We start from the raw sequence: 17,452 nt of genomic DNA, 5'->3' as shown, positions 1-17,452 counted from the left end.
AGCAGGGGTCCACCAAGTACCGTCTTCAGGAGAGACTCGTCTCCTCTCCGGACAAGGTATCTCTCTTCATGTCACCGTGCCCTCTACAGAGGGGCCGGCATTTCCACCAGAGGGTGCACTGCTGGGGTCAGAAGGAGCAAAGCGGAGGTCCTGCTCCACCATGCACCACAGGGTGGTCCGGGGAAGGCCTCTGAGTCGGGGACCCCCGGCCCCACGTCAGTATCCACCTGCCTTCCTGACTCAGGACTCGGGAAGTTCCCGTGAAATGCCACAAGCTAAGTATGAACTGTCAGAGTCCATTCGTGTGAGGGTCAGCCATCGATGCCCTCCTGCGGGGCTCTGGATCCCAGACGCCCGGAGCCCGGAAAGCCTCCCCCTGCGAAGTTTCACCTCCTTCTGCGGTCTCCTCTTTCCCCCTCCGCCATGGCACCCTATTAACTCGGCAGACAGTCACCCCCTCCTCACCTTCTTCCATCGTGTTCTTTCTTCCCCAAGCCTGGCCCCCAGCCCAAGGATTCCCTGCCTGCTAAGCTGCGAGCATCCTTCCCACTCCCGGCTCGCCAGCACGCAGTCAGACAGGAGGCTGGATGCCAGAGGAATCATAAAGGTTCCACACAGTTTAGCATGAACCATCCTGTTCTAGAAAGTTCCAGAAGCCTAAGCAAAGACACCAAGGACCTGCTTGTCGGATCCTTAAGTAAATGTGTCCTGTCTGTGTCATTATTTACAACCTTTCCACCCTGGCCCGGAAAGAGCTCACGTAGCTCCCCAGGGCGGGATACAGAGCATTTTCTGCAGATAACAATCTTGACCGTCTGTCACCAATTAGACATGGCCCACCGACACGGCCCCACCTGGGTGATTCCAATACAGCTGTTAAACCCAACTCAGGCATGTTGACCAGAGATCAATCAGCTCAGAAAACAAATAGAAAGATGCCAGGTGTCCCCAAGCAGGTCTCCTCAAGAACGTTGTGACATTAAACCTCAAACCCCTCCATCACCTTGACCTGAACCTGATTCCACCCACTCACAGCCAGCTGCACCTGGGGCCTTGTCGTTCCAGAAACCACAGTCCTCCAGAGGTCGATGTCCCACATCCCCCTCTGTCCACCACATCCCTTTTCCCAGCTAGTCCTGGCCTCTGGCAGTCACTCAACCCCAAAGGCTCAGCTGCCCACTGTCCCCCACTCACACAGGGCCCTCCCTGCCTCCAAGAGTGATGTCCCCTTGGAACGATTGGATGGCTCCGTCAGTTGAGGGTCCGACTCTTGATCTCAGCTCAGGTCATAATTCCAGGTTCGTGGGTTCCAGCCCTGTCAGGCTTTGCATTAACAGTGTGGAGTCTGCTTGGGATTTTTCCTCCCTCTCTCTCTCTCTCTCTCTCTCTGCCGCTGTCCCCTCCACCACCTGCCCTCAAATAAATAAACTCCTGTCGAGGTCACCAACGACCTCCACACCCGAAATCCACAGGTCGCCCCTCAGCCTTCGTTGGACCTGACCCTCAATAGCATCTGATGCACTTGACCAAGCCCCTCCTTAGCGGACTTGTCTTCCCCTTCCCGACCGGTCTCTCCGTCCCGCCCCCTGGGTGGTCCTGCTCACCTGTCCATTGTCTCCACACTGTGTCCACTGCCACCTGCCCAGCGCCCAATCCTTTGTCCTCCCTTATCTACCTGCACACAAGACCTTGACGACCTCACCACCCTCAAACACCTGGGGCCCCATGGTGTGTGCCAGAACTCCAAGAGCCCCATAGCGACATCTCCCTGACTGAAGTCCTGATCAAGTTCCTCTTCTGACTTCTTGATGTCAAATCAAGGGCAAATCAAGGGCAAAACAGTAGAGACCCGACATCCTGACAGATACGCACTCGGAAGATTCTCCCAGGGATCCCGTCTCCCTTGACTCACATCTTAACAATCCTGTGCGTCAAGGGAATCGGGTGGTGCCGCCGGACCCAGTTCGGGGTGTGCTGGCTCTAAACCCCATGTCTTCAGTTTCTGCTCCCTCTAATCAGGAGCTGCTATCCTAAAACGTGATCTCACACAGATTGCTTTTGTACAAATTGGCCTGGTTTCTAGGTAACACGCTGCAAACAGATAACTATTAAGGTCGCCTACGTCCAAAAAAAAAAAAAAAAAAGACGAAGTCCAAGTAGCACTTGATTTAAACCCGATCATAATCGCAGAGTTTGCCGTGACACGGAGCATGTGCCATTTTTTAAAATTAGAATAGGTGGTGACCTGGGCCTTTTTTTTTTTAAATCTAGGTCTTAGGGACCCAATCGGCCGATCACAGCCATTCCTCGCGAAGTGCCCGCTCAAATTCAAGACAGGCTTGCGGCGCACAAAACACACGCTCTCCCCGCGCGTCCGAGCCTCCACGGTCATGAGCACGGTTCTTGCTATTACGGGCCTCTCCAGAGCACGCCGTGAGAGGTAAACGAGGCCCCCGCAGAGGAGAATGTCCTCAGAGGCCCATGTAAGCTGCCCACGGCGTGACCGTGGACAGACGAGGAACAGAAGAAACCACCGTGAACATGCAGTGTGGTGCACCACGTGATTTTATGGGCTGATGTCCCCTGAGGCTCCTTCACCGGGTTCAGACTCCACCTGCCGCAGAGCCTTAATACGGCCATCAGAACAGGAGTGTGTCTCCAGAGGGATGTGATGTGTCCACGCCCCCTGGTCCCTAAACACGGCCACCTCTGTGGGGTTGACATCAGCCCAGACGCGGACCCTTCCAGGTGTGGGAAAGTGGGGGCCCAAGGTGGCAGAGAACCAGCTCAGAGTCTTTGTCCAACACGGCTTTCCATGGGGCGTTCGAGGTAACCACGGTGCAGATTCTACCTCCTGCTCTACGTCAGATCCTGAGCCCCGAGAATTCCTCCCTCTACCATGTTCTGGTTCATGGTCCGGTTCGTGGTCTTGTTTTGTTGTGTGTCTTCTCACTGACAAGACAAAGTCTCTGACCCTGGCTCACTTTACCTCTCTAGGATTCCCATGTGTGCTGCTAGACCCATCTTAGCCTGAAGACGGATTGTTCAGGCAAGATCCCTTCAGGACTGACGGCCCAGACGTGGGCTCCATGGTGACCCAGGCTGCGTCAGTCCAGATGCTCCCACGTGCTGTCGGGGTGCTGGCCCACCCACCGGCCTGACCACCCACCAGCCTGCCTGCCCACCTACCTGGTGCCCCTCACCTGCCTGCCTGCCCACTCCCCCACCTGACTCCCGTGCACCTGCCAGACCACCCAACCTGCCTGCCGCCTGCCCTCCATGGCCCTGAGAGTGCATATTTAAGCCCCTGTCCCCTGCATGCACTGCCTGAGCATCCCCTCAGACCCCTGGGATCTCCTAATGGGCGTCTGAAATGCAACACTAGAAATGTGCCCGCGAACCCCCTTTCTCCCCTCAGCAAATGTCCGCTTCCCACAGATCTGCACCCCAGACTGTGCGGCACGGCAACCGGCCCAAGGGACAGGCAGCACAGCCCTGCTGCAGCCAAGCCCCAGGCCATGTTCTGGCTTCCCCAGCCCGGAAGCTGAGCCCCGTCCCCGTCTCCGGGAGACACTCTGTAGCAAGCTGCCCGCAGGTGGCCGCGGCAGTGCCCGGCACAGAAGGTGTTAAACGCAGTGCCGCAGGGGCTCTGGTGTCAGACACGTCCCGCCCCTCCAACTCACCCCTGTAAGATGCACTCATGACTTTACCTCCTTCCCAAGTCGGCCCTCTCTTTTTCCAGGAACAACGCCACATTCCGCCTGTCTGAGCAGAGGCCAGAACTGCTGGGGACATCCCCCCCCACCTCACCCCGTGTCTGGTGAGAGCCCCTCCTGCCAGCTCAGCACCCGTGACTCTTCTGGCCTCACTTGCTCTCAGAGCAGGAGCCCCGACTCGCCTCCTGAACTAGGCCAGCCGGCCCAGTCCAGCTCCTGATTTCAGCTCAGCTCCCGATATTGCAGTTTGTGAGATTGAGCCCCTGGCAGCACAGAACCTGCTTGGGATCCTCTCCCCACTCTCTCTGCCCCATCCCCCACTCTCTCTCGCTCTGTCTCTCGAAATAAATAAACTTTCCCGTCCACCCGGCTGCTGTCCGTGACTCAGGCTGCTGTCCCCGCTCCCACCTGTCCTTCCGAGCTCATCCCCGAGACACCGCTTTGATTTCCCACCAGGGACCTCCAGTTCCTCCCTCCTCTCTCTGGTCCAGGGAGACCGGAAATGCATTCAGCCATCCACCGGACTCCTCCCCTCCCCACCCTGGACATCCTGCTGGTCCACACAGTCTGCTCCTTCCGACATTGAACAGTCTTCAGTTCTGGGACTTCTTCTCTCCCCCTTGACTGGCTCTGCCACCCCTCAGGCTGCCACGGTCCCCCGCTCAAAGCGGCCTCTGTCCCCGGTCTTCCCCAGGGCTGTGCTCTCTACCCTGGGGCCGCAGGACAAGTCTACCAGAACGGCAGCTGCTGGCCCTCCCCTGCCCATGTGCACCTGCTTGTGTGAAGAAGTCTGACCCCCTTTAGCAGATCCAGCTGGGCCCCAGGAGCTAGTTCTCGGCCCACCCCCCATTCTTTCACTTCAGGACACACACCCGGCCCCGTGCTCCAGACACAAACCTTCCACGCGCAGCCTCGGCCACACGTTCCCACGTGGGCTCACCCAACTAGACCCCAAGGACAGGCCAAGTCAAGTTCAGAGTCCTCCCTGAGAAGCCTTCTCTGGAATTTCCAATGCTGGCGGCTGTGTCCTAACTCCACAGTGAAAGACAATTTGCTAGCTCTCCTCTTCTCATAAGCAAAGACACCAAAGGTACTTTTAAAGCACCTCTTTGTACACCCGTCACTACCAAAGACACGGCAGGCGCTAACCTGTTGACCTGTTGGCACAGCTCCTTCCGGGTCCACTGCGGCGCCTTGATGGCAGCAAAGAGGACCAGGTGCTCCAGGACGGTGAGGTTGTCAAACAAGACGTCCCGCTGAAGACACACCCCGAGCTCCCTTCTGATGGCAGACAAGTCTGTCTGCAGGTTCCTGCCGTTGACGGTGATGGTTCCGGAAGTGGGCGGGTGGAGCCCCGTCAGCATGGATCTGCCAGAGACGACAAATCAGCAGAGGACCCAGGAGCCCGCTGCTCCCGATGCCAGCAACCCAGAGGGATGCGGGGCCACCGTCCAAGGACCCGCTTTTACACAGTGACAAGCCGGAAGGAGCTTAGCAGGATGGGTGGCTTAATCTCGGAGCCGTGGGCTTATGATGATGTTTATACTCTCCTAAACGTGCTGATCATAGACATTCTAGCATGGGAGCTTAACACGGTAAAATCCGACTTTGTTTTACAGACACGGAAACCAGGGAAGGAGATGGCGTGTTTCCTTAAGTCCTCCTGAGTAGAGACACAAGCCTAGTGGAACGCAAGCCTGGACGTGCAACTCCGTGGCCGGGAGCTCCTGGCTTCTCTCAGGTGCGCTGTCCACGTCAAATCAGGAAGTTCGCCTGCGTGGCCTCCTCGAAGGGAGCCCGAGGACTGCCTGGCTCTGCTGCTTTATCTCAGAAAGTGTATTATTTAGGTTTTAGACTATTTCCACATCTCTGAGAAATTATACAGGGGCGCCAGGGTGGCTCAGTCGGTTAAGCGTCTGACCCTTAAGCTCAGCTCAGGTCATCATCTCACGGTGAGCTCGAGCCCCACATCGGGCTCTGCACTGGTGGTGTGGAGCCTGCCTGGGATTCTCTCTCTCTCTCTCTCTCTCTCTCTCTCTCTCTCTCTCTCTCTCATCTGTTCCTCCCCATACACATGCTTTCTGTCTGTCTCTCAAAATACATAAATAAACTTAAAAGAAAGAAAAAAGTGTACTCCCAAAGCTGGCTTTCTGACTCATTCTCTGCAGAATGCCTACTTTTCCAGTCTGAAAACCCTACAAGAACGCTCAGTGGGATCTCCGGCTCTATTTCACAATCCAAGCCAAGAGGAAAACTTTTCCTTGTTTCTCTATTTTTAATTGAAATTTCTGAAGCTTTCTACATGTTACTTTGCCACGTTTCTTAGGAAGTTCAAAGCAAATAATACTTTTCACGTTTAACTAAGTGCACGTTAGTCGTATGAAACCAGAACCGAGAGAAATGTCTTTATTCCTGGAACAAGTTTGGCCATATTGGGGCTTTTCCCGGGACGAGACCCGTTTCTGCAGGCAGCTCAGGGCTGTTGCGTGAGCCCCACGCTTTTGAGTTCGTTTTTCCTCTGGGATTCCACAATTTGATTCTTTAATCAAACCTGGAGCCATTGGACCCCAAACCAAACACCAAGCCTTCACAAAAAAAGCCCAAGCACACAAAAAGCAGAACATGAAAAAAGAAATACTCAACTGGTTAAAACATTTGCAGACTTGGTCCCAAGTTTCATCTTCCCATAGATACATGAAAAAACTTAAGCGTAGCGATAAGATGGGAAGCGTCATAGGACGCTCAAAGACTAAAGTAAAATCACGGTGGGTTATGTGTAGGGGATAAAAGACTTCAGGGTCTTTTTAGGGGTAAAGGGGTAAAGCCCCGTCTGCCCCCAGCCGAGGGCGGCTGCTGCGCACTCCCCACTAGCTGTCTGTCCCAGAGCACACAGCGACTCCGTCTCAAAACCAAAAGGAAGAAAAGAAACCTAAGCCTCCTGTCTCACAGGTAAACTGACATTTTTTAGAATCAAACCCGCATTTGACGAGGCTGAAAGGACACGCACATGACTGTGGTCTTCCCGGCACCGTTCGTCCCCAGCAGGGCAGTGATCTGGCCTCTGTGGAAGGTGAGGGTCAGGTCTCGGACGGCCGCCTTGTGGCGCTCATATTCCTTGGTCACAGACAGCAGGGCGACGCCCGGGGGACCTCCTGGCTTTCCCTCCCCGATCTGCAGCGAGGACCCTGAGGAGAAGAGGCAGATTCAGCCTGGAGGACTCCCAGTGGTGCTCACGCTTATGAATTCAGTCGTCTGCCGTGGATTCGAATTAGAGCTCCGTGGAACACGCACAACTCTAACACCCTTCCTTACCAAAAGCAAGAGGCAAATTACATAATGGCCTCAATTAAATGGAGTGGCTGATGACAGACTTTTGTGCCCTACTGTTATGCATCTCGTAAGACAAGAAAAAGGAACATGCACACACACAATTTGTACGTATGCAGAGGGAAAATCACAGGCAGGTTACGCACCAAAGTGCCCATGAGTGATAGTCTGTTGTGGTGTGGTATGTTCCGAATGTCCTCAAAGATTCCTATTTGACTTGTGTAGTCAGAAAAAGAAAAAAAAGAAAAAAGGTTATGGGGGCACCTGGGTGGCTTACTGGATTAAGTGTCCGACTTTGGCTCAGGTCATGATCTCATGGATCAAGGGTTCGAGCCCCGTGTCGGGCTCTGTGCTGACAGCTCAGAGCCTGGAGCCTGCTTCGGATTCTGTGTCTCCCTCTCTCTCTGCCCCTCCCCTGCTTGCGCTCTGTCTCTCTCTCACTCAAAAATAAACATTAAAAATCTAAAAACAAAAGAAAAGAAAAGAAAAAAGGTTACCTTACAACCGTTGACTTGTGGTATAAAACTATCATGATGGGAGCCTGTGTATCTGTAAATTGCCCCTGAAGTCATGCTTCTGTGGAAGGGGCATAAGGGGAGCCCAGATGGACGGGGGTCCTGCCCTCACCACTGGGAAGCACGCTCCTTGCCTTGACAGGGCAGTGATGGTCTTCCTCTCAGTCATGACGAATAAGCTAGCGTGTGTGAAACGCTCTGCAATTTCTACAGCACACTACACCTGACGGCTGACCACCTCTCCTTTTATTTCTCACACAAATTCATGTTAGAGCAGAAGCTTCGTCCTGCAGACAGAGAACGCACGCACAGACGCACCCAGCCCACAGCGGGGCTACAGACAACAGGTGCATCGACACTCCAGGGTTCTGGCCCCCAACGCAAACGTCAGCAGGGGATCCTTTCTTACGACGTTGCCCCAAACTGTGTTTCTGAGCCCGAGACCGACCCCCGAAAGCGGGCAGCTGAGGAAGGCACACCAAGTTCCAGAGACTCGACCAGGAGGAAAAACAGAAACAAAACAGACCGGAAGGGAAGACGCGCATCTAATAAGGCTACTCTTTACAAACCTTTATCGTCAAAGTTCTCGCTGGAGAAGGACAGGTTAGAACTGGGAGCGTGTGGTCTCTTTGCCACAAAACCACCCAAGTTCCTCCAGTATGACGCGGTAAAGGGAAAATACCATGGTTTCCTTAATCCAAAAGTTCCTAAAAAAACAAGACACAATTAAAACCAGTTTTTTCTCCTTGTAAGATTCTGTAAGAGAATGGCTTAGCCAATTATTATAAAATGTTGTTCCACGTTAATGTGTTGAAGGCACACCCCATACAGGACCCGATGACAACCGGGGGCATGGGTATTAGCCATGTGGGGAGCCCAGACTCTCCAGCCTGACCCACGGCCGGCGGCTGGGCCCCCTCACAGCCACCTCCCTCAAGAGGCCTTCTGAGCGTTCAGTGAACAGGCAGGTATTTATTAAAGATAAAAGGAGAGACGCACAACTGCTAAATATCCCCCAGAGTAAGCCCCGCCCCAGCCCGCCATCCTTCCGTCTGTCACTCCTCTGTCCTCTGCATGGTTACCGGACATGGATTAATACCATGAAGGCTTTAACCCGCTAAGACATGCACAAAGAATACACGCTGCTAAGATTTCCATAGGAAACATCGGCATTCTTCAGACGTATGCTCCAAATTCACTGCAGCCCACTTCATAGCCACTCTGCCCCCATGACACGCGGATTTAATTACTAATGCCTCTCAATTTTCCTTAACGCACCCATTCCAGCCTAAGTTTGGTTGAGTGCTGGGAATCCGACAAGTCACTTAAGAGATAAAAGGCCTACGCAGACAATCTTGCACTTTGACCCTCTGGCCAAGGGCAGATGCGTGACCATCACCCCGCCTAACCCAAGGATTCAAAGACACGGTCGCAAAGGAGGACCGGGAAAGTGAAGGAAGGTGGGGAGCTGGTCATCTGACCTAACAGCCACCATCTCTTATGGGTTGAGCTGTGTGCCCCAAACTTCGCGTTGAAATCCCAACCCCCAGTAACTCAGAACAGGGCTGTATTTGCAGGAAGGCTTTCAAGAGATAATTTGGATTCAGTGAGGTCATGCGGTGTCCCTACAGGTAGGGATTGGGGCACAGACAGGGAGTGAGGGCAGATCAACAGGACACGGGAAGGAGAGGGGGCCTCAGGAGGAGCCAGCCCTCCCCACGCCTGGATTGTGGGCCTCAGCCCGTGTCCGCCCTAGAAAACAGATACAGGCTGGATGCTCCCCAAGACCCCAGAGAACTAGTAACTACCCCTAACCAGCAAGCGGACGAGCGGCTCACGGATAATTGCATCCTGTTGCCCAGGCTCTCTCTTCTGGCACTGGCCAGGGTCTCCACCTGTATTCATTCACATGGTCCTGCAACCACCCGACGTGGGGGGTGCTATTATCACCCCTCCTTCCCCCAAGGGACAGGGGCCCAGCAAGACTTGTCGGAGGACACAGGCTGCTGAGCTGCGGCGGCCCCGTGGTATGCGCCTCTCTGAACACAGGCCAGAAGCAAGAGCATGTTGCCCTCGATGCAAACAGGTCTGGAGACACGACTCACCTCCTGCACACCCCAGTGTCTTCAGCTGCCTTAATGGGAATACAGGGGCCCCATGCACATGCACGAACGAGGAGTTTGCAGAAATAAAAAGAGATAAGGAGCCGGCAGATGACAACCCCACCAAACCCCCCACCAAGAGGTGGTCTTCTGCTGAGCGACCTCGCTCCGGTGACCATGGGTCACTGCCCTTGACAGCGTGAGTGGGCGCCACCTGCTGGAAGGGCAAGAGAACAGAGAATAAAACACCTTGGGGAGTCCGAGTCCGCATTAGCAGGGGTAAAGGGGCGCCTAGACGCACAGACACGAGTTTCAAGGACACCGAACGGTCCCCACGAGGTTCAGCGACACCTGATCTTGGGTCCAGGCTGCAGAGACAGGAAGGATGGGAGACACCGCAGGGGCCTTTTGGAGTTAGAAACTACCAGGTCAGAAAATAGAGATGAGAAACAAATTGGATATTAATGGTTGATTTGCTAATTAAACCATCCCAGCTCTAATCTGTTTGCACTTTTAAAGTCCTGCTAATGAATCTATTAATGTAAATGGATGGGGGGAGGCCACGCGGCTCCGAAGCGGTCCCCTGCACTCCCCCTTGGCGTGCAGATGCAAATGTGTCTTATGTCACGTGCACGCTAAGAGCACGAGCACCCTGCTCGCATCACCATATGGAATCGAGCACATTAATCAACGCAAAGGCCCTGTGTATCCACAGAGCTTGTCCCCTGCAGGGGAGCTGCCTGCTGGCTGGCACAGGCCAGGAAACTCATTAGCATTGCCCCCCAAAACTGACAGTGATAAAAGCAGAAGTCAATGAAAGTAGACAGATCGAGGAAATCAAATTTCACTGGAGGCACATAAAGAAGGGTTTACGGAAAGCAGAGTCTTTGGGAGGACCAGATGTCCGCCGGGGAGCACGCGCACAGGCACGGAGACCCACCGGTGACCTCAAACCTGGATCCTTACAGAACCTCCCGCTCAGACACCAGGGTGAGGGATGCTGGGGTCCGCACCTGCCCCCTCACTCCACGGAGAAGACGGGCAGAAGAAGGTGGAGACACGCCTCACCCGCCCCCGTCCAGGGGGTCCTCCCTACCCACCGGGGACTTTCCAACTGTGCATCTCAACACAGGACATTCGCAGAGGCGTTCTGGAAACGTGGAAAGGGGTAGTCTGGGTTGGCCCAGTGCACGGGTGTTGGAAACGGTAGGTTGTTATCATTATTCAGGCCCGGGGTGGCCAACGGATCAGGAGACAGGTGCCCTGTAAAGATAGTTTGCTGCTCAGTGCCCGGGAGCAGGGAGCCCACGGCGCCACACGGGGCCATGCAGGGAAGCACCAGGGTCACTCGGGAGACAGAGGGGGAGGGGAGATGAGAACACGCGAGGCAGGGCAGCAGGCTGAGGTTGGGTATTTGAATAATTTCAACAGGCTCTGGAGCACAGAGGCCGCCCCCAAGCTGCTTGGTCCCCTGCCCAGAGGTGATGACGGCCCAGGATAGGATGGCCTACAGAGGAGGGGGTAGCTCCAGATGCTGGTTTGCCTATGAAAAGTGAGCTCATGAGCAAGTCCTCTACTGTCTCTTGGAATCGGCTCACCCTTGGGGGGACAGCTCCTCCAGGGTCAGTGAGGCCCCATGATGTTAGAGCATCAGATATGCAGAAAACATAACAACATGGTTAATAAATGGGGGTGGCACTGATGGCCTTTTGTGGGCAGGCAACCGGGCTGGTGAGGGTCCTACAAAGGGCAGAACGACCCAGCCCAACAAAGAATTGCCCTTGACCTGCATTCTGGGAGGCTCGTCCCAGTATAGCCAGTGGAGCCTAGGACAACTTTCTGTGCAGTTTTAACACACACTGAGTTTTCCAGGAATGCAAACACCTTGCAAACCACTGAGAGATCACTGTCTGATGCAGAAGTGTTCAGCATTTCAGAAAACCCCCCCCCCCCAGCCACGTGATGCCAGCTCAACGTTTCCGAAAACTCGACACGGCGTGGCTGTAACGGTTCACGGAGCTCTTACCACACAAATTCGGGACGAAAGATTGGAGACTGCTTTTCCCAAATGTAGAACCAAATATTTTCAAATTAGCAGGGTTTTGTGAAATGCACTACATTTTATTAATAAAAGTTTTTTTTTTTAACTATGTCATGTTAATGGGGCGCCTGGGTGGCTCAGTCAGTTAAGCATCCAACTTCAGCTCAGGTCATGATCTCGTGATTTGTGGGTTTGAGCCCCGTGTGGGGCTTTGTGCTGACAGCTCGGAGTCTGGAGCCTGCTTCGGATTCTGTGTCTCCCTCTCTCTGTTCCTCCCCCTCTCGCGCTCTGTTTCTCTCTCTCTCAAAAATAAATACACGTTAAAAATTTTTTTTCATGGGCAAGAGACACAGACATTTCTCCAAAGAAATGAGGATAGTCAACAGACACATGAAGAGATGCTCACCATCACTTAAGCAGCGATGCAAACCAAAACCACAATGAGGTATTAACACACAGCAGTCAGAACAGCTAATATGAAAAAGACAAGAAATAAAAAGTGTTGGTGAGGATGTGGGAAAAAAGAGAACCATCCTGAACTGTTGGTGGGAATGTAAACTGATACAGCCACTGTGGAAAACACCATAAGAGTGCTTCAAAACGCTAGAAATAGAATTACCACATGATCCATTAATTCCACTACTGGTTATTTACCCAGAAGAATAGGAAAACGCCAACTTGAAAACATACATGCACTAGTATGATTATAGCAGCATTATTTCTTTATTAAAATTTTTTAATGTTTATTTTTGAGAGAGACAGAGAAAGAGAAATAGAGCACAAGCGGGAGAGGGGCAGAGAGAGGGAGAGACACAGAATCCAAAGCGGGATCCAGGTTCTGAGCCATCAGCACAGAGCCCGACGCAGGGCTCAAACTCATGAACCATGAGATCATGACCTGAACCGAAGTCCGATGCTTAACTGACTGAGCCCCCGAGGCACCCTACAACATTACTTACATACAATAGCCAAACTATGGGCACAGCTCAAGTGTCCATCAACTGATGAAAGGATAAAGAATATGTGGTATTTGTACACGATGGAATATTACTCAGCCATGAAAAGAATGACACCCTGCCATCTGCAAACACCTGGAGTATACAATGCTGAGTGAAATAAAGCCAGTCAGAGATAGATAAATACCAAATGATTTCACTCATACGTGGAATAAAACAAACAAAAAAAAGGAGACAAATCAAAGCAACAGACTCTTAACTAGAGAGAACGCACTGATGGTCAACAGAAGGGAGGCGGGTGGGGGAAGGGGAAACAGGTGACGGGCTTGAAAGATGCACTTATCCTGGTGAGCTCCGGTGATGTGCATACGTGCTGAGTCACCATATCGTCTACCGGAAACTAATAGCACACTGTGTGTTAACTATACTGGAATGAAAACTTTTCAAAGATTTTAACTGAATATGGTTCTATTTTATCCCTTATTTCATAGTTTGGTACACAGCAGCCAATGATCTCCCATATCCTACATCCACGTATATTCCTATAAAACACAACACCACAAGTGTGTGACTAGCTCACAGGAGTCCGTATTATCAATGTAAAGTTGATTCATAATCAATCCACTATCTTAGAAATATAGGTTAGCCAGAATTTTGCTTTCAAAGATACTGTGCCAAGAGCATCTATGTGAACGTCTGTTTTGAACTGATCTGGCCGTTCCTTTAAATCTCTGTGGCAAAGAGAATAAACACTTTTTGTAAAGAGTTTAAGCAAACTCTGCACGCAACGTGGGGCTCGAACTCACGACCCCGAGGTCCTGAGCCGCATAATTAAATTATTTCGGTTTCCCATAAACTAAACACCTACACAGAAAAATCAAGGCCCTAATCCTCCCCAAGTCGTTACAGTTTTCATCAGAGAAGGAGAAAACAGTCTTCTATGTCTATGCAATAATATGCTCTGTCCAACATTAAACTATTTTATGTTTATCAAATATAAACTTTATATAATGGTCTGTTCAAGTTGTTTCCTTGAACACATCATTTGTCTTCCTAAAATCTGACTTGAGAATTTTAACATTTTCCTTCATGTATTCATTAGTTTTTATAAACTTGTAAACTATCCTTTCATTTTATTTCTGTGGATATTTTAAAATGCTGATTCCCATTCTTATAATGGAAACTTGATTTTTTAGTATATCTGTCTCTGGCATTATGGTTAGAAAGGCTTTTGCTGTCTTTAAAATCATACTTCTTTTTGTTTTTCACTTTTTTAATGTTTTAATACTTTTGAGAGAGAGAAAGACAGAGTGTGAGCAGAGGAAGGGCAGAAAGAGAGGGACTCACAGAATCGGAAGCAGGCTCCAGGTTCTGAGCTGTCAGCACAGAACCCGACGCAGGGCTCGAACCCACGAACCCAGGAACCACAAGATCATGACCTGAGCTGAAGTCAGACGCTTAACTGACTGAGCCACCCAGGGGCCCCTAAAATCATACTCTCCTAAAAAAAATCATACTTTTCTCATTTCCTCATTACTTTAATAATATTTACTTCTGATGAATTAATGAATGAGTCTAACTTGTATCCTTTCTCATTGATTAAAAATGTGAACTTTAACACAAATCGAACTATTATTTACGGTGACTCGGTTTCCGAACTTTCTAATCTCTTCCATTGCTCTACTGTCATTACATGAGTCCTCCACCGTTTTATTGTTATTTTTTTAAGTGTATTTATTTATTTTGACAGAGAGAGAAAGAGAGAGAGAAGAAAGCATGTACATGAGTGTGAGGGAGGGAGGGGCAGAGAGGGAGAGACAGAATCCCCAGCAGGCTCCATGCTCAGCAGGGCTCAATCCCATGACTGTGAGATCATGACCTGAGCCAAAATCAAGACCCTGACGCCTAACCGACTGAGCCACCCAGGTGCCCCCGTACTCCACCATTTTAATCCTTGACAATTCACAGTGAGGGTCTATGTGATCATTGGCCACCAGTCCCCTTCATTGTTTTCAACGACTTTCGACCACTGTCATTAATTTACATTTCTAGCTATCCCTGAGAAACACTTCAACAATTAAAACCAAAAGCCTTTTTTAGTATTTTTATGTGAATGACTTATGTGGGTTTTATTGTATTACCACTACGGTTCATACTAAATGGTGTAGATTATATAAAGTCATACATTAACTTGGAGAAAGTCAACACGTTGAAAATGGTGAATCACCACATTAGGGAACTTGGCATCTCTTTCCATCTATTCAAATCTACTGTGCGTTCGCCAAATCTTTTAAGTTCTTATTGGATATATACTCTCTTCGATGTTAGAGTCACATGGAGATATTTTACTGCTCTTGAGAATGAAATCTTGTCGCGTTATACTCCGTATTTCCTGCCGACACAGCCAAGCTACTGGTTTCTGTGGACGCGCGCTTGTGATCAGTCATCTGATTGGTCACACCTTTCCGCTACGGATTCTTGCGTGTGACCCCCCAACAGTGGTGGTCTGTCTCCTGGTTTTGTCATCTCTGTCTTGTTCTGGTTTGTCGCCTCCCCCTGGGGCTGGAACTGTCACCTCCACGTCTAATTCCCGCCCGGGACAAGCACCTGCAGGGGAGGGTGAGCCACGGGCACTCTGGCCTGCCCTCCCTCCTGGTCCCCCATCGCCTCCCCGCCACACCTCCCGTCGGACCACGACACCCCGACAGCCCTGAGAAGACACGGCAACTATGAGAGAGCCTTCTGGCTCCCACCCACGGCCCCGCAGCCCGCGCCTGTTACAGACATCCTCTGTGACCAGGAGGAACGTCCTCCACGCACAGCCGGGCACCTCTTCTCACCCTCACGGACGCCACCCCAGCCACCTTCCCGCCTCCTTGGGACTGGAGCACTGTCCCCAACACACAGGCATACAGCTTCGCAGCCATCCCAAATAATGACCACCACAATAATCATCAAACCCAAAGCCATTCTCCACCTGCTTCCCCTGCCCGCTGCGGCTGCCGCCCCATTTCAGATTTGACTCGGCCACGCTCGCAAAAGCTGCAGAAATGCACCAGAGCCCGGCCTCCCGTCTGGGATCTCTCTCTGTCTGCCCCTCTGTCTCTCTCTGGAGGCTCGCCTTGCCTGCAGAAGTGAGCGGGGTCAGGGGGTCGCTGGCTGGAAATGCCTTAACTTTGATACAAGACAACGTTCCCACCAGGATCCCCATGCGTCAGGTCCTGAAGGAGGAGCGGGGAACTCAGATCCTTCTGGATTCCTGGCCAAATTTCACATTGATCTCTGCGCTGCCCAGAGTAACCTGTCTTTGCTGGGGTTGAGGCTCCTCTGGGGACTCCAAGACTCCAGGTTATATCTAGATGTTTCTTTTCATTAACTTTGTACTTGATATGGTGAACCCTTTATTTTGCAAAACCTGATTTTCTTCTCCCTGGTTAATGACTGTTCCTTCTTTATTGTGTTTCATTTGGGTCTGGGCATCTCCTCATCAGAGAGAGCACATGTCTGCGAGCCCCGTCTGTCCGTCCCCTTGCGGCTGCCCGTCTGCATCTCTCCTGATTCCAGGGGCTCGCCGTCACCCTCCAATCCCCACCGTGACTTTCCGCCCTATTCTTTCGCTCGTGACCCCTTCCTCAAACATTTTACAATCAACATCACACGCATTTTGTAACCTCCCTCCCTCATGCTCCCTAGCTGCCTTCTAATACCCAGGGCTTCTCAATTTTATCTCACCTTGGCATTCTTCAGTTATTTTTTTTAACTTCTTAGTTCCTAGAATCTGCCTTTCCTTAATTTTATTCAAAGCCCCCAGACAAAGCATCTAAAAGTTCAAAGTACAGCTTGCCAGGCTTATGCTCTCTAATTCTTGGAGGCCATGTTTTCCTGCTTTTCTGTAAAATAATCTTGTCGATGGCACATTTCATTTGGATTTTTACTCATCTTTAAATGACACGTGAGCTCCCCAAGTCTGAAATAAGGTTTTGTAAAAAGAATGCACTGATGGTTTTCTGTCCCTTCATATTCAATGTGCAGATTAGAATCTCTTTCTCCATGTCTGTCTGTCTCTCTCTCTCTCTCCTTTAGTTCTTAACTTTAAAGGTACATGCCAAGTGAAATACCCAGGTGCTTTGGAAAATATAGAGACAGAATCACAAGTAATTTTAGCAATCATGAAAACATTATTGCTAAACATATAAAAAAAAAAATACCTTTAAAGCTGTTTCTGCTCTTTTCACCCTGAGCAGGCGTGTGGTAGAAATACCTTCTTCCCCAGAAACACAGCAGGGGAAAACCACTACTATCCGTGGCCCGCCTTCCCACGGCCTCCAGATGCACCTGCCACAGGGCTCCTGGGTGGCTCAGTTGGTTAAGCATCTGATTCTTGATCATGACTCGGACCATGATCTCACGTTTTGTGGGATCAAGCCCTGCCTGGGGCTCTGTGCTGACAGCGTGGAGCCTGCTTGGGATTCTCTCTCCCCGTCTTCTGCCCCTCTCCTGCACATGCTTTATCTCTTTCTCAAAATAAATAAACATTAAAAAAAAAACTTTAAAATACAGCTTACAAGCCCCCTGAGGCCTTACTTAAAGAATGAACAATTATTCTAGGGGTGCCTGGGGGGCTCAGTCAAGCATCCAACTTCAGCTCAGGTCATGATCTCACAGTTCGTGAGTTTGAGAGCCCCAAACTGGATAGTGTCTGGGTTACCCCCCGGTTCCCAAACAGGCTCTCCGCTGGGGAAGGGCCTCAGCTGTGGGGCTCTGCGCTAACAGCTCAGAGCCTGGAGCCTGCTTC

General features: G+C 51.2%; 1 protein-coding gene across 1 annotated transcript in view; it reads right to left on the bottom strand.

Annotated features, from left to right (window-relative positions):
- Nucleotides 1–17,452, bottom strand: part of ABCA13 (ATP binding cassette subfamily A member 13) — a 396,806-nt gene that overhangs the window by 201,490 nt on the left and 177,864 nt on the right. The window contains exons 36-38 of the mRNA XM_045052108.1: nt 8,128–8,265; nt 6,724–6,901; nt 4,866–5,084 (exon numbers count right to left, since the gene is read on the bottom strand). Of these exons, the coding sequence (XP_044908043.1) occupies nt 4,866–5,084; nt 6,724–6,901; nt 8,128–8,265 (535 nt within the window). The remainder of the gene's footprint in view (nt 1–4,865; nt 5,085–6,723; nt 6,902–8,127; nt 8,266–17,452) is intronic.

The sequence above is a fragment of the Felis catus genome, chromosome A2 (assembly GCF_018350175.1).
Source record: "Felis catus isolate Fca126 chromosome A2, F.catus_Fca126_mat1.0, whole genome shotgun sequence".
NCBI lineage: Eukaryota > Metazoa > Chordata > Mammalia > Carnivora > Felidae > Felis > Felis catus.
Note: the sequence above shows the minus strand (reverse complement) of the source record. Positions and strands in the feature narration are given on the sequence as shown.